The sequence below is a fragment of the Oncorhynchus mykiss genome, chromosome 19, assembly GCF_013265735.2.
Source record: "Oncorhynchus mykiss isolate Arlee chromosome 19, USDA_OmykA_1.1, whole genome shotgun sequence".
Classification (NCBI taxonomy): domain Eukaryota; kingdom Metazoa; phylum Chordata; class Actinopteri; order Salmoniformes; family Salmonidae; genus Oncorhynchus; species Oncorhynchus mykiss.
This window is the reverse complement of record NC_048583.1, coordinates 53,149,773-53,173,603: the sequence shown is the minus strand read 5'-3', so window position 1 is coordinate 53,173,603 and position 23,831 is coordinate 53,149,773. Positions and strand designations below refer to the sequence as shown.

Genomic DNA, 23,831 nt, shown 5'->3' with positions numbered 1-23,831 from the left:
CTGTTGGACACTCACACTATCCTCCGTGTCTTTCTGTTGGACACTCACACTATCCTCCGTGTCTTTCTGTTGGACACTGACACTATCCTCCGTGTCTTTCTGTTGGACACTCACACTATCCTCCATGTCTCTATGTTGGACACTGACACTATCCTCCGTGTCTTTCTGTTGGACACTCACACTATCCTCCATGTCTCTATGTTGGACACTGACACTATCCTCCATGTCTTTCTGTTGGACACTCACACTATCCTCCATGTCTCTATGTTGGACACTGACACTATCCTCCATGTCTTTCTGTTGGACACTCACACTATCCTCTATGTCTTTCTGTTGGACACTGACACTATCCTCCATGTCTTTCTGTTGGACACTCACACTATCCTCCATGTCTCTATGTTGGACACTGACACTATCCTCCGTGTCTTTCTGTTGGACACTCACACTATCCTCCGTGTCTTTCTGTTGGACACTCACACTATCCTCCGTGTCTTTCTGTTGGACACTCACACTATCCTCCGTGTCTTTCTGTTGGACACTCACACTATCCTCCATGTCTTTCTGTTGGACACTCACACTATCCTCCGTGTCTTTCTGTTGGACACTCACACTATCTTCCATGTCTTTCTGTTGGACACTCACACTATCCTCCGTGTCTTTCTGTTGGACACTCACACTATCCTCCGTGTCTTTCTGTTGGACACTCACACTATCCTCCGTGTCTTTCTGTTGGACACACACTATCCTCCATGTCTTTCTGTTGGACACTCACACTATCCTCCGTGTCTTTCTGTTGGACACTCACACTATCCTCCGTGTCTTTCTGTTGGACACTCACACTATCCTCCGTGTCTTTCTGTTGGACACTCACACTATCCTCCGTGTCTTTCTGTTGGACACTCAAACTATCCTCCGTGTCTTTCTGTTGGACACTCACACTATCCTCCGTGTCTTTCTGTTGGACACACACTATCCTCCATGTCTTTCTGTTGGACACTCACACTATCCTCCGTGTCTTTCTGTTGGACACTCACACTATCCTCCGTGTCTTTCTGTTGGACACTCACACTATCCTCCGTGTCTTTCTGTTGGACACTCACACTATCCTCCGTGTCTTTCTGTTGGACACTCAAACTATCCTCCGTGTCTTTCTGTTGGACACTCACACTATCCTCCATGTCTTTCTGTTGGACACTCACACTATCCTCCATGTCTCTATGTTGGACACTGACACTATCCTCCATGTCTTTCTGTTGGACACTGACACTATCCTCCATGTCTTTCTGTTGGACACTCACACTATCCTCCATGTCTCTATGTTGGACACTGACACTATCCTCCGTGTCTTTCTGTTGGACACTCAAACTATCCTCTGTGTCTTTCTGTTGGACACTCACACTATCCTCCGTGTCTTTCTGTTGGACACTCACACTATCCTCCGTGTCTTTCTGTTGGACACACACTATCCTCCGTGTCTTTCTGTTGGACACACACTATCCTCCGTGTCTTTCTGTTGGACACACACTATCCTCCGTGTCTTTCTGTTGGACACACACTATCCTCCGTGTCTTTCTGTTGGACACACACTATCTTCCGTGTCTTTCTGTTGGACACTCACACTATCCTCCATGTCTCTATGTTGGACACTCACACTATCCTCCATGTCTTTCTTTTGGACACTCACACTATCCTCCATGTCTCTATGTTGGACACTCACATTATCCTCCATGTCTTTCTTTTGGACACTCACACTATCCTCCATGTCTCTATGTTGGACACTCACACTATCCTCCATGTCTTTCTTTTGGACTGTGTGGTGTTTGTTATTAGACCTCTATAGGGATTTGTATGAAGGTAAAGGTTCTCCTATTACCCTGCTGTACTGTGGTAACTCACGCTTCTGTGTGTGTGATGGTAATTACTAGGTACTAGCAATGTTTTGTACCTCGTAGAGAACAGAGAAGCTGTATGAGATGAGTGTTTTCCTGCTGGTACAGTGTTACCCCAGACCCCATGATTTCCTATGTGTGTGTGTGTTGGGGGTGGAAACTATAAACAGCATACCACTCTTGCACTAGCCAACACATTAACTACACTCCATCACACATGTCAAGTCTTCTACTAGCTCCAGGACAAACCAGTCAGCCAGCCAGCGTGTGATGGGGCAGACAGCATACTGCAGGAATGCAGTCAGAATCCTGTCTATATCCATGGGAGGCCGGCCCCAGACAACCCAGCCCAGACACCCCTCCAGTTTACCAGGCCCAGCCCAGACACCCCTCCAGTCTACCAGGCCCAGCCCAGCCCTGACACCCCTCCAGTCTACCAGGCCCAGCCCAGACACACCTCCAGCCTACCAGGCCCAGCCCAGACACCCCTCCAGTCTACCAGGTCCAGCCCAGCCCAGACACCCCTCCAGTCTACCAGGTCCAGCCCAGCCCAGACACCCCTCCAGTCTACCAGGTCCAGCCCAGCCCAGACACCCATCCAGTCTACCAGGCCCAGCCCAGACACCCCTCCAGTCTACCAGGCCCAGCCCAGACACCCCTCCAGTCTACCAGGTCCAGCCCAGCCCAGACATCCCTCCAGTCTACCAGGCCCAGCCCAGACACCCCTCCAGTCTACCAGGCCCAGCCCAGACACCCCTCCAGTCTACCAGGCCCATCCCAGACACCCCTCCAGTCTGCCAGGCCTCTAATCCCATCAGCACTCATTACTTTCTGCTCTGACCTCTGCACCACAACCACGTGGGTCATAAGTGCCACTGTCTGATGTGTACTAGCACTAATGAGGCTGTTCCCTCTATCTTTCTCTCTCTGTCTCTCTTTTTTATTCGCTCTCGCTCTCTCTCTCTCTCTCTCTCTCTCTCCTAAGAAAGACTACTAGCTAGTCACTAGCTAGCTACAGTACTCCCTAGTTACCTCATGGCTTCTCATCACTCATACATTCTCTTGCTTTCTTGGAGGACACTCTTGTTTCTGTCCCTTGCCCTCTCCCTCTGTCTTTCTCTCTCTCCGTTGTAACTTTGGCATCGACAGGCTACATCAGACTTGTGTACAGAGCCTCTCTTGTCTGCCGAGAGTGAAGCCATAGGCCTCTGAACTGTGAACACTGACAGAGAGGGAGAATGGTGCAGATCTGCTCACTACCCCACTGGTGACTCTCCTTACACTCTTGACATGGTGACTCTCCTTACACTCTTGACATGGTGACTGGGGACTCTCCTTACACTCTTGACATGGTGACTGGGGACTCTCCTTACTCTCTTGACATGGTGACTGGGGACTCTCCTTACACTCTTGACATGGTGACTGGGGACTCTCCTTACACTCTTGACATGGTGACTGGGGACTCTCCTTACACTCTTGACATGGTGACTGGGGACTCTCCTTACACTCTTGACATGGTGACTGGTGACTCTCCTTACACTCTTGACATGGTGACTCTCCTTACACTCTTGACATGGTGACTCTCCTTACACTCTTGACATGGTGACTGGGGACTTTCCTTACACTCTTGACATGGTGACTGGGGACTCTCCTTACACTCTTGACATGGTGACTGGTGACTCTCCTTACACTCTTGACATGGTGACTCTCCTTACACTCTTGACATGGTGACTGGGGACTCTCCTTACACTCTTGACATGGTGACTGGGGACTCTCCTTACACTCTTGACATGGTGACTGGGGACTCTCCTTACACTCTTGACATGGTGACTGGTGACTCTCCTTACACTCTTGACATGGTGACTGGTGACTCTCCTTACACTCTTGACATGGTGACTGGGGACTCTCCTTACACTCTTGACATGGTGACTGGGGACTCTCCTTACACTCTTGACATGGTGACTGGTGACTCTCCTTACACTCTTGACATGGTGACTGGGGACTCTCCTTACACTCTTGACATGGTGACTGGGGACTCTCCTTACACTCTTGACATGGTGACTCTCCTTACACTCTTGACATGGTGACTGGGGACTCTCCTTACACTCTTGACATGGTGACTCTCCTTACACTCTTGACATGGTGACTGGGGACTCTCCTTACACTCTTGACATGGTGACTGGGGACTCTCCTTACACTCTTGACATGGGGCTAATGAGGTGCTAGTCATGGTGCTCTGCTCTGACTCATTTATCCTGTCTATCCATTACCACTGAGGGAGGGAGGGGAGAGCGAGAGAAAGTATGTTTGTATGAGTGAGAGACAGAAAGTGATGAATTGAAGACTTTCCATCCCAGCTTGCAATGCGTACCGTTCGCTATCCCCCCTCACTATCTCATCATTATTCCTCTTTTCCTCTCCCAGGGAAAGTACCTGTGGAGAGCAGGAGGAAGGCGTCTAGACCAGCCTGAGTAGTGTTGGGTAGAGAGTGAGAGAGAGAGACCCTCCATCCCAGACACACCGCTCTAGCCTAATTAGGGTTTCATCTAGTCTGACTCAAACATAAAACAGACTCTCCTGTCCTTCCTACTCCCATGATCATATTGCTATATTTCCCATATCACCTGGATATCATCAAGAGGAGACCACGTCAGATTCAATAGTCTTATGTTCATTGTGAGTATGTCACAGACATGAATACTGTTCAGTAAATGCATTGTGTAAGTATGGCTGGGGGTTGAGTTAAAGCACTTTGTAGAGACGGTTAAAGCACTTTGTAGAGTCGACAACGTTGGCTTGACATTGGCTCGTATATTTTCAGTGACTGCGGTCTGGGATGGTACTTAGCCGTTCCCATGGGAGACTGACAGTAATTGAGCTGAGATTACAGGGCTTTCACACCATAACCATTTAGTTCAAAACTAATTTGAGGCTGTTTTACGCTCCACTCATCTCTTCTTCCTGCTGTTCCCACCTCAACAGGGAAAGGATGTTGAGGATTTGACATGCTGCTCTGTGGAGTTATGAGGTTAGGACCCCTGCGTTTTCAGTTTCCTTTCACTTTGGAATTTTAATGTTACTTCCGTATGGACGGTGAATGACTCATACACTCCTGACCTGCGGCACTGTGAACTCAGTGTGTGTGTTTGCGTATATGCATTCATGTGTGTATGCGTGCATGCCTACCTGCCTGCGTGCGTGTGTGTAGGCCTATGTGCCTGCATGCATATGTGTGGGTGTGTGTTCAAGGTTACAGTGTTTCTGGCTACACTAGCCTGGGTCCAGTCTGCTTCTACTGAGTCAAAGACAGCCCTAGAAAGCTTAAAGTAAGCCAAGATTCATATTGGTTAAGTACTTCAGTTGGAACGTCATACACTGTATGTGAAGTTCTACTGAAATCTCCTTAGTCCAAACTGGAATAGGACACAACTAACGATGACACAGCATACACTCCCTGTCTGTCTGTGGCAAAGTGCTGGCTAATGCCCTCTTACTTGGTGGAAAGGTTATTGTTGCTGACTGGGGGCCACAGCTCCACCTAACCCACCTTCCAACTCCAAACACTGAACATAAACAGACTGGTGGAAAGTGCTGAGGCCACCAAACACCAGAGCCATGGGGATTTACGGACTGGACTGGACACTGGGGTGACGTCATCCCTTCCAATGCTAAACGTTCTGATCCTTTGTATCTATGAACACACACACGCAAGCAAGTAGTGGGTAGATCCTGAGTCCCGACTGATGTGAGCCCAGATGATCCCCCCATAGTGGACCAGTGAATTGTGAAACCCACCCGCCCACACGGAATGATCACTGAGCCTTTTAGCTCCTAGCACCTCTGCCAAAGGAATGATCTCACCTTTATTCCTCACCAAGAACAGATTAGGGAGTGGTAGCATCATAAATCATGGGTTTTTAACAGGTGCTCTTGACTGCAGCAAGAACAGGTTGAAGTTGAAATCTGTCATTTTTATGTTTAGGTTTGAGGTCTTGAAAAGGCCCTTACAGGTCACATTCCAATTCACTGGACAGGCATGTAGGTCTACCACTACTGCACCTCCTCAACAGTGGAGACATTCCATTCTGAAGCACTGGAAAGTACACTTAAACATTTGAAGCCTTAGAGGCCACCGGTGGCTATTGACCATGTTCACTAAGACAAGGACAGTAGTGTAGAAGTCTAGAATAAATTAAACCAGGGGGTACCATTTGGGATGCATCCTAGAACTGTAAAAATGAGATTCAGGCAATATGTTTAATATGACAGCAAAATAGCTCCAGATTGATTGTAATAATGCGGTAGTACATTTATTGTAACAAAGCTTTAGAAAGATGAGCTTTTGTTCCAGGATGCGTCACATTTTATACCACCACCTTTTTTCATTCCAGTTAATGAAATTATAAAAATGCCTTTATGGCGGCCACTGAAATAATGATTTGATTTGAAAAACACTGTTACATTTTAAGGCTTCAGCAGAAAGGAGCCATAACATTTAGAAAATCATGATACTGTAGCAACCAGTGCTCTCTGAAGTTAGTGATCAGGATGCAGTCAGAAAATCCACAATAAAGAAACAAATTAGCAGTACAATCAGTTAATCCATCTCATCATGTTTAACAGTATTTTCATCGGCCTCAGAAGCAGCGATTACGGCCACCGCTGCAGTGTATGAAGAGAAAATTACACAGGCAATTTCACCCGTTAATGTCTGTTTTTGTTTGTCCCTAATCACTGTTTATTCATTGGTGCAGGCTGGAAAAGGGGTTGCATAATCTAGCATTTGATCGAACAGCTGTTGAACGCTGTATTACGATGGGAAATGTGTTTAGCTGTTCAGTGGTGCAGCCACTGAAACAGTGTTAAGTTTATTGGTCGCGTACACCGTTTTGCAGGTGTTATCACAGGTGCAGCAAAATGCTTATGATTCTAGCTCCCACAGTGCAGCAATGTCTAACGATACAATAACAATACACACACAATCCCAAAATGTAAAAAGAAAATGGAATGAAGACATGTCAGTCTGAAATATACTGAACAAAAATATAAACGTAACATGTAAAGTGTTGGTTCCATGTTTCATAAGCTGAAATTAAAGATCCCAGAAATGTTCCATATGCACAAAAAGCTTATTTTTCTCAAATGTTGTGCACAAATTTGTTTACATCCATTTTAGTGAGCATTTCACTATTTTCCAAGATAGTCCATCCACCTGACACGTGTGGCATATCAAGAAGCTGATTAAACAGAATGATCATCACACAGGTGCACCTTGTGCTGGGGGACAATAAAAGGCCACTCTAAAAAGTGATGTCTTGAATATACTACGAGAGGACAACAATGCATTATGTGCCAGTCTAAAATTCAGCCAATGTCAGATTGATGATCTAAGGAAAGAGAACACAGCGCTGAAAGGTACTGTAGACTCTATTCATAGCAAGGTGGATGTGGTGCAAAGGGAGAACAAACAACTTAAAGAACCTTGCTTGATGTAGAGTGTCCATCAATGCGAGACAATCATCTTTTCAGGGATACCGAAGAATGACAACAGCAGAGGCTGTAAGGACACTGTCTGAGACTTTATATCGTGCCCACAGATGTTGTGCGTAATGTCCCTTTCTCCAGAGTCCATAGAAAGGGTAACACCTCTGGAAATAGGCCACAGGCTGTTATTGCATGTTTTGAACATTTTAAGCAAAAGGAAATGGCGAAGAGCATGGGCAGAGAACTCAGAAACACTGATTTTGGAATGATCACTTCCCCATGGAGCTCAATGAAAGGAGAAATAAACAGTATCCCATCATGAAAGAAAAGGGTTGCCTGAACCAACGAGTCCTTGGTGATGGATAAACTTTACATGAACAGGCTAAGGATAAAAAAAAACATTTTTACATTCAAATGTAGGAACTGGGTTCTACAGCTTGAACCGCAGCTGTCTCCACACCCTCCCCGCCTGGCCATCTAGATGTGTGAAAGTTAGTGTATAAGCTAGTGATCCACCATCATGTATGACATTCCTGGGAGTGTGTAAATTTAAATGTTGTATTACCATATCATACCATATTGTATTACCATTCTCTATAGTTATGTACTTGATAATGTATCACTTGACCAATTCGGCACATTTGGGCAGACTTGATACAAAATACGGTGCAGTATTGCAATGCTTCACTGCATCAATCTGAAACTTTGCACACACACTGCTAAATCTATGTGCCTAAACTGCAATATTATGGCCTTTCTCTTGCATTTCAAAGATAATGGAACAAAACCAAAAAATTGAAAACGCATTTTTTTATTTTTTATTATCTTTTACCAGATCCTATGTGCTATATTCTCCAACATTAATTTCACATTTCCACAAACTTCAAAGAGTTTCCTTTCAAATGGTATCAAGAATATGCATATCATTGCTTCAGGTCCTGAGCTACAGGCAGTTACATTTGGGTATGTCATTTTAGGCGAAAACAAAAAAAGAGTCGGGACTCTAGAGTAGCTCCCTGGCTATTTTAATCCCTGTGTTGTAGTGTGTCATGACAACTTCAACTACAGTATAACAAAAACATGCTCTATCAATCTTCACTTGACAAGGAAAGGGCTGCGTATAGCTAAGGTTAGCCTTCCTAACAAAATACATGAGGTTTTTAACTTGGTCAACATAAATAATATTCATATTTCTGCTTTGACCGAAACCCATTTGGATGCATCTGTTAATGATGGGCAAATTAACATTAATGAATGTAGTCTACTTGGAAGGGACAGGAATAGGAATGGTGGGAGTGTAGCACTGTACATTCAGAATCATATACCCTTTAAGAGGAGGGATGACAATATATGTCAAATAGAGTCACTATGGGCTATCTGCTTCACCAGGCACCCATATTGGTAAGATGTGTGTTTCGACCTCCTAGCTCTAAGGTGTCCTATCTGGATGACGTATGCACTGGGTTTGAGCAGGCCACAGTAACTGTCATGTACTGTCATGTTGTGTCTTGTCTCTGTCCTTTCCCTTCACCCTGTCTCCCTCTGCTGGTCGTTGTTAGGTTACCTTTCCACCCCCTCTTTCCCCCAGCTGTGCCTTGTCTCCTCCTAACCACCTCGTCACCCCTTTTCCCACCTGTTCCCTTTTTCCCTCTGATTAGTCCCCTATATCTCTCTCTGTTTTTGTTCCTGTCCTTGTCGGATTCTTGTTTGTTGTGTTTCATGCCTGAACCAGACTGTCGTCATGTTTGCTGTAACCTTGTCTTGTCCTGTCGGAATCTGCCGGTCCGTCTGAGCCTACCTATGTTTGGTAATTAAAGAAGCTCTGTTTAAGTTAATTCGCTTTTGGGTCCTCATTCACGCACCGTAACAGAAGAATCCGACCAAGAATGGACCCAGCGACTTCGGATCCTCTCCACTCAGCCGTCGGGATCCAGGGAGCGATGCTAGGCAGACACGAGCAGGAAGTGTCTGCTGCTCGACATGCCGTTGAGACCCTGGCCACCCAAGTCTCCAACCTCACAGAACAGGTTCACCATCTCCGCCTCGATCCACCGGCCACTTCCAGGGCTTTCGAATCTCCGGAGCCCAGAATCAATAACCCGCCGTGTTACTCTGGGGAGCCCACTGAATGCCGCTCGTTCCTCACCCAGTGTGATATTGTGTTTTCTCTCCAGAGAGGCACCTGTCTCTAGACAGTTCGTTGTCGAGGTTGACGCGTCAGAGGTGGGCGTGGGAGCCATTCTTTCTCAGCGCTCCCTCTCTGACGACAAGGTCCACCCATGCGCGTATTTTTCTCATCGCCTGTCGCCGTCGGAACGTAACTATGATGTGGGTAACCGCGAACTGCTCGCCATCCGGTTAGCCCTAGGCGAATGGCGACAGTGGTTGGAGGGGGCGACCGTTCCTTTTGTCGTTTGGACTGACCATAGGAACCTTGAGTACATCCGTTCTGCCAAACGACTTAATGCGCGTCAGGCGCGTTGGGCGCTGTTTTTCGCTCGTTTCGAGTTCGTGATTTCTTATCGTCCGGGCTCTAAGAACACCAAGCCTGATGCTTTGTCTCGTCTCTTCAGTTCTTCAGTAGCCTCCACTGACCCCGAGGGGATTCTCCCTGAGGGGCGTGTTGTCGGGTTGACTGTCTGGGGAATTGAGAGGCAGGTAAAACAAGCGCTCACTCACACTCCGTCGCCGCGCGCTTGTCCTAGGAACCTTCTTTTCGTTCCCGTTCCTACTCGTCTGGCCGTTCTTCAGTGGGCTCACTCTGCCAAGTTAGCCGGCCACCCTGGCGTTCGGGGTACGCTTGCTTCCATTCGCCAGCGTTTTTGGTGGCCCACCCGGGAGCATGACACGCGTCGTTTCGTGGCTGCTTGTTCGGTCTGCGCGCAGACTAAGTCCGGTAACTCTCCTCCTGCCGGCCGTCTCAGGCCGCTTCCTATTCCTTCTCGACCGTGGTCTCACATCGCCTTAGATTTTGTCACCGGACTGCCTTCGTCAGCGGGGAAGACTGTTATTCTTACGGTTGTCGATAGGTTCTCTAAGGCGGCTCATTTCATTCCCCTTGCTAAGCTTCCTTCTGCTAAAGAGACGGCACAAATCATCATCGAGAATGTTTTCAGAATTCATGGCCTTCCGTCAGACGTCGTTTCGGACAGAGGTCCGCAATTCACGTCTCAATTTTGGAGGGAGTTTTGCCGTTTGATTGGGGCTTCCGTCAGTCTCTCTTCCGGCTTTCACCCCCAGTCTAACGGTCAAGCAGAACGGGCCAATCAGACTATTGGTCGCATCTTACGCAGTCTTTCTTTTCGTAACCCTGCGTCTTGGTCAGAACAGCTCCCCTGGGCAGAATACGCCCACAACTCGCTTCCTTCGTCTGCGACCGGGCTATCTCCTTTTCAGAGTAGCCTCGGGTACCAGCCTCCGCTGTTCTCATCTCAGTTCGCCGAGTCCAGCGTCCCCTCCGCTCAGGCTTTTGTCCAACGTTGCGGGCGCACCTGGAAGAGGGTCAGGTCTGCACTTTGCCGTTATAGGACGCAGACTGTGAGGGCTGCTAATAAGCGTAGAACTAAGAGTCCTAGATATTGTCGCGGTCAGAGAGTTTGGCTCTCCACTCAGAACCTTCCCCTTAAGACGGCTTCTCGCAAGTTGACCCCGCGGTTCATTGGTCCGTTCCGTATTTCTCGGGTCATTAATCCTGTCGCAGTTCGACTTCTTCTTCCGCGATACCTTCGTCGCGTCCACCCGGTCTTCCATGTCTCCTGCATCAAGCCCGTCCTTCGCGCCCCCGCTCGTCTTCCCCCCCCCCCCCCCATCCTTGTCGAGGGCGCACCCATCTACAGGGTCCGTAGAATTTTGGACATGCGTCCTCGGGGCCGTGGTCACCAGTACCTCGTAGATTGGGAGGGGTACGGTCCTGAGGAGAGGAGTTGGGTTCCCTCTCGGGACGTGCTGGACCGTGCGCTGATCGAGGATTTCCTCCGTTGCCGCCAGGTTTCCTCCTCGAGTGCGCCAGGAGGCGCTCGGTGAGTGGGGGGGTACTGTCATGTACTGTCATGTTGTGTCTTGTCTCTGTCCTTTCCCTTCACCCTGTCTCCCTCTGCTGGTCGTTGTTAGGTTACCTTTCCACCCCCTCTTTCCCCCAGCTGTGCCTTGTCTCCTCCTAACCACCTCGTCACCCCTTTTCCCACCTGTTCCCTTTTTCCCTCTGATTGGTCCCCTATATCTCTCTCTGTTTTTGTTCCTGTCCTTGTCGGATTCTTGTTTGTTGTGTTTCATGCCTGAACCAGACTGTCGTCATGTTTGCTGTAACCTTGTCTTGTCCTGTCGGAATCTGCCGGTCCGTCTGAGCCTACCTATGTTTGGTAATTAAAGAAGCTCTGTTTAAGTTAATTCGCTTTTGGGTCCTCATTCACGCACCGTAACAGTAACAGAGATGCAATTATCTTGGGTGATTTTAATATAAATTGGAAGGATCATAATAATTAAAATATAACTAAATGAATGATATATGCTGAGAGCTGTGGTTTGAAACAATTGGTTAATGATACTACTAAGTTAGGTCACCGTTCAGACGCGTGCATTGATCTGATCTTCTGTAATATACCATTGCAATGCTTAAAAGCCAGATCAATGCCAGTGGCCTGGACAGACCATAATATTGTCACCATAGCCATGAACACCAAGGTACCAAAGAAACCTCCAAGGATTGTTGTTAAGAGAAATGTTAAAACATTTAATCATGAGTAGGACTGTTGCGGTGACCGTATTACTGGCACACCGGCGGTCACAAGTCATGAAGGCAGTCAAATTCCACCTGACTGTTTAGTAACGGTATTTAGGCTTCTCCAGGCTCTGATGCTGCTGATGGTCATTAGTAGCCTAACAAACTTGCTAACTGCCTGGTACTCAGCACTCTATTGTCCCTCTAATCCCTCTGACATCAATTAAAATCAAATTGAATCAAACACTTCATGAGCTCATGTTGCGCAACATTTCTATAGGCTATGAAATTGTGTAAGGAAAGAGTGATGGACTAGGGTCTCATTGTAAGGGCGTTCGTCTGTAGGAGGAAGAGAAGCGGACCAAAGCGCAGCGTGGTGGTTGTTCATATTTTAATAAATCACTACACATGAACAAACTAACGAAAACAAGAAATGTGAGAACGCAAAACAGTCCTATCCTGTGACGACAAACACAGTGACAGGAACAATCACCCACAAACACACAGTGAAACCCAGGCTACCTAAGTATGATTCTCAATCAGAGACAACTAATGACACCTGCCTCTGATTGAGAACCATACTAGGCCGAAAACATAGAAATGCCCCAAAACATAGAAAAACAAACAGACTGCCCACCCAACTCACGCCCTGACCATACTAAATAAATACAAAACAACAGAAATAGAGGTCAGAACGTGACAGTACCCCCCCCCCAAAGGTGCGGACTCCGGCCGCAAAACCTTGACCTATAGGGGAGGGTCTGGGTGGGCGTCTGTCCGCGGTGGCGGCTCTGGCGCGGGACGCGGACCCCACTTCACCATTGTCTTAGTCCGCCTTATTGTCCGCCTCCCTGGCTTACTCACCATGACCACCCCTCTCAATGACCCCACTGGACAGAGGGGCTGCTCGGGACAGAGGGGCAGCTCGGGACAGAGGTGAAGCAGCTGCTCGGGACAGAGGGGCAGCTGCTCGGGACAGAGGGGCAGCTGCTCGGGACAGAGGGGCGATAGCAGCTCGGGACAGAGGGGCGATAGCAGCTCGGGACAGAGGGGCGATAGCAGCTCGGGACAGAGGGGCGATAGCAGCTCGGGACAGAGGGGCGGCAGCTGCTCGGGACAGAGGGACAGCTGCTCGGGACAGAGGGACAGCTGCTCGGGACAGAGGGACAGCTGCTCGGGACAGAGGGACAGCTGCTCGGGACAGAGGGGCGGCAGCAGCTTGGGACAGAGGGGCGACAGCTGCTCTGGACAGAGGGGCAGCTGCTCGGGCGGCCCCTGGCTGACTGACGGCACTGGCGGCCCCTGGCTTACTGGCGGCCCCTGGCTGACTGGCGGCACTGGCGGCCCCTGGCTTACTGGCGGCCCCTGGCTTACTGGCGGCACTGGCGGCCCCTGGCTGACTGGCGGCACTGGCGGCCCCTGGCTGACTGGCGGCACTGGCGGCCCCTGGCTGACTGGCGGCCCCTGGCTGACTGGCGGCACTGGCGGCCCCTGGCTGACGGGCGGCACTGGCGGCCCCTGGCTGACGGGCGGCACTGGCGGCCCCTGGCTGACGGGCGGCACTGGCGGCCCCTGGCAGACGGGCGGCACTGGCGGCTCCTGGCAGACGGGCGGCACTGGCGGCTCCTGGCAGACGGGCGGCACTGGCGGCTCCTGGCAGACGGGCGGCACTGGCGGCTCCTGGCAGACGGGCGGCGTTGGCGCCGCTGGGCAGACGGACGGCGCTGGCGCCGCTGGGCAGACGGGAAGCTCAGCTGGCGCTGGGCAGACGGGAAGCTCCGGCAACGCTGGAGAAGAGGAAGGCCCTGGTAGCGCCGGAGAGGCGGGAGACTCCGGCAGCGGCGCCGGACAGGCGGGAGGCTCCGGCAGCGGCGCCGGACAGGCGGGAGGCTCCGGCAGCGGCGCCGGACAGGCGGGAGGCTCCGGCAGCGGCGCCGGACAGGCGGGAGGCTCCGGCAGCGGCGCCGGACAGGCGGGAGGCTCCGGCAGCGGCGCCGGACAGGCGGGAGGCTCCGGCAGAGGCGCCGGACAGGCGGGAGGCTCCGGCAGAGGCGCCGGACAGGCGGGAGGCTCCGGCAGCGGCGCCGGACAGGCGGGAGGCTCCGGCAGAGGCGCCGGACAGGCGGGAGGCTCCGGCAGAGGCGCCGGACAGGCGGGAGGCTCCGGCAGCGGCGCCGGACAGGCGGGAGGCTCCGGCAGAGGCGCCGGACAGGCGGGAGGCTCCGGCAGCGGCGCCGGACAGGCGGGAGGCTCCGGCAGAGGCGCCGGACAGGCGGGAGGCTCCGGCAGCGGCGCCGGACAGGCGAGAGGCTCCGGCAGAGGCGCCGGACAGGTGGGAGGCTCCGGCAGCGCTGGAGAGGAGGAAGCCCCTGTAAGGATGGGCCGGAGAGACAGCCTGGTACGGGGGGCTGCCACCGGAGGGCTGGTGCGTGGAGGTGGTGACGGATAGACCGGGCCGTGAAGGCGTACTGGAGATCTTGAGAGCAGGGCTGGCACCAACCGCCCTGGCTGGATCTTCACCCTAGCCCGGCAGATGTGGGGAGCTGGGATGTAGCGCACCGGGCTAAGCACGCGTAATGGGGACACCGTGCGCACAACTGCATAACACGGTGCCTGACCAGCACCACGCCCGCCACAGTTAGCACTGCTAGGAGCACTGTAGTGCTGAGATGGCACAGGACGTGCAAGGCTAGGGAGATGCACAGGAGGCCTGGTGCGTGAGGCTGGCACAGTCTTCACCAGACCCCTCGCACGCACCTCAGGATGAGTATGGAGAGCTGACCCCGGTGCCATTAAATCCCTGACACGCTCCGTCGGGCGAATGTCGTGCCTCATGCACCAAACCAGCAAGTCCCTCATATCACTCTCCTCCAATTTCCCCATTAACTCCTTCACAGTCTCTGCTTCGCTCACCTCCAACACCAGCTCTGGTTCTGAGCTCCTCCTTGGCTCCTCACGATAAACGGGGGGAGTTGGCTCAGGTCTGACTCCTGACTCTGCCACACTCCCCCTGTGCCCCCCCCCAAGACATTTTTGGGGGTGACTCTCGGGCTTCCATCCGCTCTGCCGTGCTAGTTCCTCATAATGCCGCCTCTCTGCTTTTGCTGCCTCCAGCTCGGCCTTGGGGCGGCAATATTCTCCTGGCTCTGCCCAGGGTCCTTTCCCGTCTAGAATCTCCTCCCAAGTCCATCTCTCCAAGTAGTGCAGCCTCTCCCACTGCTGATTTTGCTGCTGCTGCTGTTGCTCCTCCTGCTGCTGCTTTTGCTGCTGCTGCTGTTGCTCCTGCTGCACCAGTCGCTTCTCCTGCTGCTGCTGTTGCTCCTCCTGCTGCTGCCTTTGCTGCTGCTGCTGCTGTTGCTCCTGCTGCACCAGTCGCTTCTCCTGCTGCTGCTGTTGCTGCTGCCTCTGTTTACCACGCCGCTTGGTCCTTGGTAGGTGGGTGATTCTGTAAGGGCGTTCGTCTGTAGGAGGAAGAGAAGCGGACCAAAGCGCAGCGTGGTGGTTTTTCATATTTTAATAAATCACTACACATGAACAAACTAACGAAAACAAGAAATGTGAGAACGCAAAACAGTCCTATCCTGTGACGACAAACACAGTGACAGGAACAATCACCCACAAACACACAGTGAAACCCAGGCTACCTAAGTATGATTCTCAATCAGAGACAACTAATGACACCTGCCTCTGATTGAGAACCATACTAGGCCGAAAACATAGAAATGCCCCAAAACATAGAAAAACAAACAGACTGCCCACCCAACTCACGCCCTGACCATACTAAATAAATACAAAACAACAGAAATAGAGGTCAGAACGTGACACTCATCAACTTTCTTTAGGCTAGGCCTACTATATTTATTTGTCAACTTTCCTAATATTAAGCAAATATTCAGAACATTGCTTGTCTTTACAACAGGAGTATAGCCTGCCAGGCTGGCATGAAAATGAACCACAGGAAAAGCATCATCCATTCACAATTTAAGTGCCGAGATTACATGTATTTTTCCCCCGCCCCTATTTTGTGACTGGTGCATGATAATGGTCCATTCTAAATCAAAACGCATTTCACACACGTTATTTAGTATATGTAACGACAAGATTAAATCGAGAAAAGTCTGATGGGTGACAATATTAGCTAATCACTTGTGAATTATATATTATCACTTGTGAATGATACCCAGTTTAATCATAGTCGTACACCTCATGTATGTAACGATCTTCTTCATCTGAGGAACAGGAAAGATCGGACCAAAACGCAGTGTGGTAAGTGTCCATGTTAATTTAGTATAACTGAACACGAAATACAAAATAGCAAAGTGAAACAACAAACATCAAAACAGTCCTGAAAGGTCACAAAACAGGAAACAACTGTTACCACAAACACCAGGTGGGAACAGGCTACCTAAGTATGGTTCGCAATCAGAGACAACGATAGACAGCTGCCTCTGATTGGGAACCATACCAGGCCAAACACATAGAAAACATAGAAAAACAACATTGAATGCCCACCCAACTCACGCCCCGACCAAACCAAAATAGAGACATAAAAAATGAAAAAACCGCTCCCCATCCAACCTGACAGAGCTTGAGAGGATCTGCACAGAAGAATGGGAGAAACTCCCCAAATACAGGCGTGCCAAGCTTGTATCGTCATACCCAAGAAGACTCGAGGCTGTAATCGCTGCCAAGGTGCTTCAACAAAATACTGAATAAAGGGTCTGAATACTTATGTAAATATGATATTTCAGATATGTGACAGTTGTGGGTGGAGCTGTGTGTACAAATCCTGGTATATAGATCTGACTCATCGATCAAATCAAATTGTATTTGTCACGTGCGCTGAATACAACAGGTGTAGACCTTACAGTGAAACTCTTACTGACTGGTCCCACGCTCCTCACGGCGACCATCTTGCTCCAGACACCAACACATCCACTCTACCTCATCACTGCCCTCAACTAACTCACAATACTCCTCGCTCAGTCTATCCCTATATTCCTCATCGCTCTCAGATTCGCCCCTCGGCTTCGTCGACCAACCCGTGTGCCTCCCCAAAAATATTTTTGGGGTGGCTGCCTCTCGGGCTTCCGTCGTGGTCGTGAACTTCGGAGTCGCCGTTGATCCTCCTGCATCTGCTTCCATGGAGGGCTTTCGTCTCCTGCCATTATCTCCTCCCAAGTCCAGAATGTCTTCTCCTCCTGGCCACGCTGCTTGGTCTGTTTGTGGTGGGATCTACTGTAACGCTCGTCGAAAGGGGTAAACCAAGGCGCAGCGTGATTTGGGTTCATCATAATTTATAGAATGTGAACCAGCAACAAAAACAATAAAGAGAAACAAACAAACGAACATACAGCCTTGTAGGGCTCAAAAGCAACAATACAAAAACAAGATCCCACAAACAACAGGTGTGTGTGTTCCCAAACAAGGACCAGTTGCGTTCTGAGGCGGCTGATGTTGGTGAGATTTGGAGGATGATGGAGGCAACAGGGGAAAGAGCCTCAGATCCACAAAGTCCCTTCCACCAGGTGGCTAATGAGATATGTTAGCACGACTGCCATATTGCATCTCCACCCCAAAGCCCTTGCTTGAAAGTGTACTTCGCCAGACTGCCAATAACCCTGCCCTCATCCAGGCCAAGGTGGCAAGACACAGTAGTGATGACACCATAGGCCTTGATCTCTGCATCAGACAGGATGCTCTTGCCAGGATTCTTGGGTTCCAACATGTGCACTGCGGCGTGTATGAGCTTCAGGTAGAAGTCTTCACGCTTTTTGATGTATTTCAGAACTGCAGTTTCCTCTGCTTGGAGCAACAGTGAAGTGGGCAGGGCAGTACAAATTTCTTCTCTTACATCTGCAAACAGAGTCTAAACATCAGACAGGGTGGCATTGTCTCCCTCAATCCATGCAATGGCTACTGCTGTAGGTTTTAGGAGTTTCAGGCTGCTTACCACTCGCTCTCTCAAAATACATCATCCAGGAGGATCCTCTTGATGAGGCTGTCTATATCGACAGACTGTGATATGGCCAGTTCTTGGAGAGACTTCTTCCCCTCCAGAAGACTGTCAAACATGACAACACCACCCCAACGTGCTCTTATTCTTCTCACTTTGCTTGGTGTGTCACGGCCGTTGAATGAAGAGGACCAAGGTGCAGCGTGGTTATTTTTTATATGACTCAGACAAAAACAATAAACAATCCAAAAAACCTTGAAGCTAAATGCTATAGTGCCAACAAACAAAGACAACTTCCCACACAGAAAGGAGGGAAAAGGTCTACCTAAGTATGGTTCCCAATCAGAGACAACAATAGACAGCTGTCCCTGATTGAGAACCATACCCGGCCAAAACATAGAAACACAATATCATAGAAAGAAAACATAGAATGCCCACCCCAAATCACATGCTGACCAAACCAAATAGAGACATTAAAAGGCTCTCTAAGGTCAGGGCATGACATGGTGAGGTAGATTGCTGCTATAACTTGATGACCAACACATATCTAACCATTTCCTTGGCTCTCTTGTAGAGTGTATCCATTGTTTTCAGTGCCATGATGTCCTTGAGGAGCAGATTCAATGCATGAGCAGCACAGCCAATGGGTGTGATGTGAGGGTAGGACTCCTCCACTTTAGACCAAGCAGCCTTCTTGTTTGCACAATTGTCTCTCACCAGTACAAATACCTTCTGTGGTCCAAGGTCATTGATGACTGCCTTCAGCTCATCTGCGATGTAGAGACTGGTGTGTCTGTTGTCCCTTGTGTCTGTGCTCTTGTAGAATTTTGATTGAGGGGTGGAACTTATGTAGTACATTTTTCCTTGGCCACGAACATTCGACCACCCATCAGAGATGATTGCAATACAGTCTTGTTTTCTGTATGATTTGCTTGACCTTCACTTGAACTCTGTTGAACTCTGCATCTAGCAAATTAGTAGATAAAGCATGTCTGGTTGGAGGGGTGTATACTGGGCGAAGAACATTCATAAATCTCTTCCAATAAACATTGCCTGTGAGCATCAGAGGTAAACCAGTTGCATACACAGCTCGAGCAAGACATTCATCAGCATTTCTCTGACTACGTTCCTCCATTGAGTCAAAAACACTTCTGATTCCAGGAGGACTATCGATGAGGTATCTGATTCATCATTTTTACCTCAAATAGAAATAAAGGGACTTTTGTCAGAGGTTGCTTGTTGTGAACGCTGAGGGAACTTTACACACTTGACCAGATGATTCTGCGTCTTTGTTATGTTCTTCACATATGATTTGGCACAGCATTTGCAATTGTACACAGCTTTTCCTTCTACATTAGCTGCAGTGAAATGTCTCCACGCATCAGATAGTGCCCGTGGCATTTTCCTGTAAGAATTAGAAAAAAAATAGTAAAAAAACAAAACAAATACAATTCCTCCTTTTGCAAGATAAATGTTTTTAAATGAAACATGTATGGAAATGTATGCCTTAACACTCCTCATGTAAGCAGGCTCCAGCAAGCTAAAACAAACATGGTAGCAAAAACTGACTAGCAGAAATTGTTAACAAGTTAGTAATGATTTAAACACACTTTGCTGTAGGCAAATTTACTAGTTAACCAAAAAATCAAAACCAAAATGTATGTCATATAAAATATATTCACCCCACCCAGTATTGTAATCAAAACTTACCAGAAAGCATGTAGTCCTTGGCTCAGACAGTGTAGTAGTGTGGGCTCAATAGCATCTCATTAGTGTGCAAGATATTGAGAATCAGCTGCACATGCAATGGAAGAATGCACTGTGCATGCAGAGGGTTGCAATTCCATTGAACTGTGGATAGTTTAACCAAAATATGCCACAAGACCTAGAATTGCATTATGTGTGTCCCACAAAAAAAGGTTCACTGTGTCACGCCCTGAGCTTAGAGAGCCTGTTTATTTCTCTATTTGGTTAGGTCAGGGTGTGATTTGGGTGGGCATTCTAGTTTTCTATTTCTTTGTTGGCCGGGTATGGTTCCCAATCAGAGGCAGCTGTCTATCGTTGTCTCTGATTGGGAATCATACTTAAGCAGCCTGTTTTCCACCTGAGTTTGTGGGATCCTGTTTTTTTTTTTTTTTGCACAGTTGCTGTATAGCCCTGTAGAACTGTTCATTCGGTGATCTTTTGTTGGTTTTGGGTGTTCATTCTAAATAAAGTAAGATGTACACTTTCCACGCTGCGCTTTGGTCTCATTCCTACGACGGACGTAACACACTGTTTATAAGCTAACTTTATTGATGAATTTAAGCAAAATTCCCCAAATTCCCAGGGAAAGTTTCCGGAAATTTACTGGAAAGTGTCCGACTCTTTTGCAACCCTATTCCTGCATTGACACTTTGCCTGTTTGATGGTTCGTCGGAGGGCATATCCGGATTTCTTATAATCTTCCGGGTTAGAGTCCCGCTCCTTGAAAGCGGCAGCTCTACCCTTTAGCTCAGTGCGGATGTTGCCTGTAATCCATGGCTTCTGGTTGGGGTATGTACGTACAGTCACTGTGGGGACGACGTCATCGATGCACTTATTGATAAAGCCAGTGACTGATGTGGTGTACTCCTCAATGCCATCAGAAGAATCCCGGAACATGTTCCAGTCTGTGCTAGCAAAACAGTCCTGTAGTTTAGCATCTGCTTCATCTGATCATCATTAGTCTACATTCTGTTTCTGAATTTAAATTCAAATGTTGACACCTGTTTTTTTTCTGCTTTTTTCTTCACAGGACCTGAAAAAGCCTTTTGATAAGGCCTGGAAAGACTACGAAACGAAAGTGTAAGGATTTTAATATTTTACTAGCAGCAATATGAAATTAGGTTCTGGCCCATTCACAATATTAGCGTAGAGTAGAAAGACAATCAGATGGTCATTCCATAGTCTTTTGGTCCATTAGTTTGTACTATGGCCATACTGTAGAAATCTGTTCAAGCATTTTGATAACCTTTTAGATATTGGTGCTATAATAATAGTTTGCATTTGACCGTATACAGTAATTGTCATCGGTGTAGTCCAATTTGATCATCAAATGCATAGGCAATATGTTGAATGAGATGCAATGTGATATTTGTGTTGTTCCTTGTCTGTGCTTGTAATAATCACCATTTCCCAACCAACCTCACCTTGTGGTCGTCAATTAATGAATACACCCTCAATAACAAATCATCCCTTCTGTACACCCCTCTATCCACACTGACGTCATTGTGATTTTGCATGCCAGCGGTATATGACATTTTATAGCACTCTGATATATTTTCCAAGCTGCAAAGGACATTCTATACTGAAAGGGTAATACATGTTCTTCTCCAACACCAGTCTGATGACGAGACAGTACTGACTTTGTACCAAGTTCAAAGTTCAACCGGATGCCATATCTTTGACCCCGTTTTATATTCCTCCATTGATGCCCCCTCCCCTCTCTGCTAGTCTGCTATCAATGGAGGGCAGTACTATGCTTGATCGAGAACATCGTTGTCCCATCTGCTCTGATGTTCTTTGAGGTTTGCCGATCACAATCCGATCGATTCTCACATCTCCATAATCTCTCGAATCTCTTCGTCTGCGATTTATTACGCCTTTCATATTTCACAGACACAAGCGATGAGACTCTTTGCCTCAAACTCTACTCTGGCCCCAACTGCCTTAACCCTTTACCCCCATGGGAATTGTGCTATAAGGATGGGGTAAATGTAAATGTATCTTACAGAAGACAAATAAAAAACATATGCATAACCATGGTAGCAATTGAAAGGGAACAGTTTCAAGATTATGGGAAAATGATTAGACCAAAGGTGAGGACACAACCGCTAATTACATTGTTGATAACAAAATCAGAAAATACTCTGGATACGTTCAGTAACATGATAAGACTACTCCTTGAAAATGTGGGGTTTGAGTGCGAGGGACTACCTGATGTCTCCAAGTTGCCACACAACTCTCCAAAGTGTGCACAGTTCCTAAGTAATTTCAATGCACTTTTATGATTCAAAGAAGAGTCAACTATAAGGTGTTTTTTTTTAGCTCTCCTAGCTGTGCCTTTTATGAATTAGAGAAAGCATCATTTGAAAGCCTGTTCTATTTCCAACATGACTAGCTAAATTATAAAATACAATATTAGTGTTAGGCTTTCACAATGCAATTCAGGGAAACAGATAATAATTTTGGTGTGCATAGACAAACACAGACTCATTCTGTTCAGAACAACCCAGGGTATGATGCCATGTCATCTTGAAACTGTACCTCAAACACAGTGATCATAAACATTGACATTGTATATGACATGAGTTTTATGATAAGAAAATATGAAGCTCACATTTTGATTCACTGGTGTTTGGCTTGCTTATATGACATCAAAGCTGTATTTATTAGAATCCTCAACATGTAATCTTTCAAAATACATAAAGTCCTCTTAATTTACAGCATTTCCCTCACTCAGACAAAACATTTGCAAAAGTTGCCCAATTGGCAACTATAGAGCATGTTACTACTGTACAGCCACTGGTTTCCAATTTAGTTGTTTATCAGTGCCCAAATCTGTCATTTTCAACCTGTATACAGGTACAAGTGTATATGGTTCAACTGGTTTGCGAGCACCCTGCTGTTGTCCCTACAGTTTGAGTTCCAGTTGATCTACTATCTCTGTGTCAACTGTCTTTCCTGGCTCTTGTGGCGACTGCGCTACATGTGGCTGGTTTTAGCTGTTTCTCTATTAATGTGTTAGCTTTGTAGAGGTTTTATTAATGAAAGAAGTCTCATCTTGAAGTGTTTCCATATGACAGTTTTTGACCAAAAAAGGAAGCCACACAAAATGACTGAATACAACCCAGATGACTTTGTCTGAGGCAGATAAATGTTTGTGGAGCAGCATCAGGAACTGTGACTTCTTTAAGTGCCTTTATTAATCAAATTGGTGTGGCATCACGAGTCACAATGCTGAAGGAGTAACTGCGTGATTAAGGTATTTTGGAACAGCAGTAGATGTTAGATTAACACTCAAGGTACTAAACGATATAACCGCCATCGATAAAAAACAGTACTGTGCAGCCATCTTCATCGACCTGGCCAAGGCTTTCAACTCTGTCAATCACCGTATTCTTATCGGCAGACTCAATAGCCTTGGTTTCTCAAATGACTGCCTCGCCTGGTTCACCAACTACTTCGCAGACAGAGTTCAGTGTGTCAAATCGGAGGGTATGTTGTCCGGACCTCTGGCAGTCTCCATGGGGGTACCACAGGGTTCAATTCTCGGGCTGTCTCTTTTCTCTGTATATATCAATGATATCGCTCTTGCCGCGGGTGATTCCCTGATCCACTTCTACACAGACGACACCATTCTGTATACATCTGGCCCTTCTTTGGGCACTCTGTTAACTAACCTCCAAACGAACTTCAATGCCATACAACACTCCTTCCGTGGCCTCCAACTGCTCTTAAACGCTAGTAAAACCAAATGCATGCTTTTCAACCGTTCACTGCCCGCACCCGTCCGCCCTACTAGCATCACTACCCTGGACGGTTCTGACCTAGAATATGTGGACAACTATAAATACCTAGGTGTCTGGCTAGACTGTAAACTCTCCTTCCAGACTCATATTAAACATCTCCAATCCAAAATCAAATCTAGAATCGGCTTTCTATTTCGCAACAAAGCCTCCTTCACTCACGCCGCCATACTTACCCTAGTAAAACTGACCATCCTACCGATCCTCGACTTCGGCGATGTCATCTACAAAATAGT

At 48.0% G+C, this 23,831-nt stretch overlaps 1 protein-coding gene across 7 annotated transcripts in view; it reads left to right on the top strand.

Annotated features, from left to right (window-relative positions):
* The window catches only part of LOC110498112 (arf-GAP with SH3 domain, ANK repeat and PH domain-containing protein 2-like), a 110,620-nt gene that overhangs the window by 55,824 nt on the left and 30,965 nt on the right, over nt 1–23,831 (top strand). For all 7 annotated transcript variants that reach the window (XM_036955081.1, XM_036955077.1, XM_036955078.1 and 4 more), the window contains exon 5: nt 20,823–20,872. In XM_036955081.1, coding sequence (XP_036810976.1) covers nt 20,823–20,872 — 50 coding nt within the window. The remainder of the gene's footprint in view (nt 1–20,822; nt 20,873–23,831) is intronic.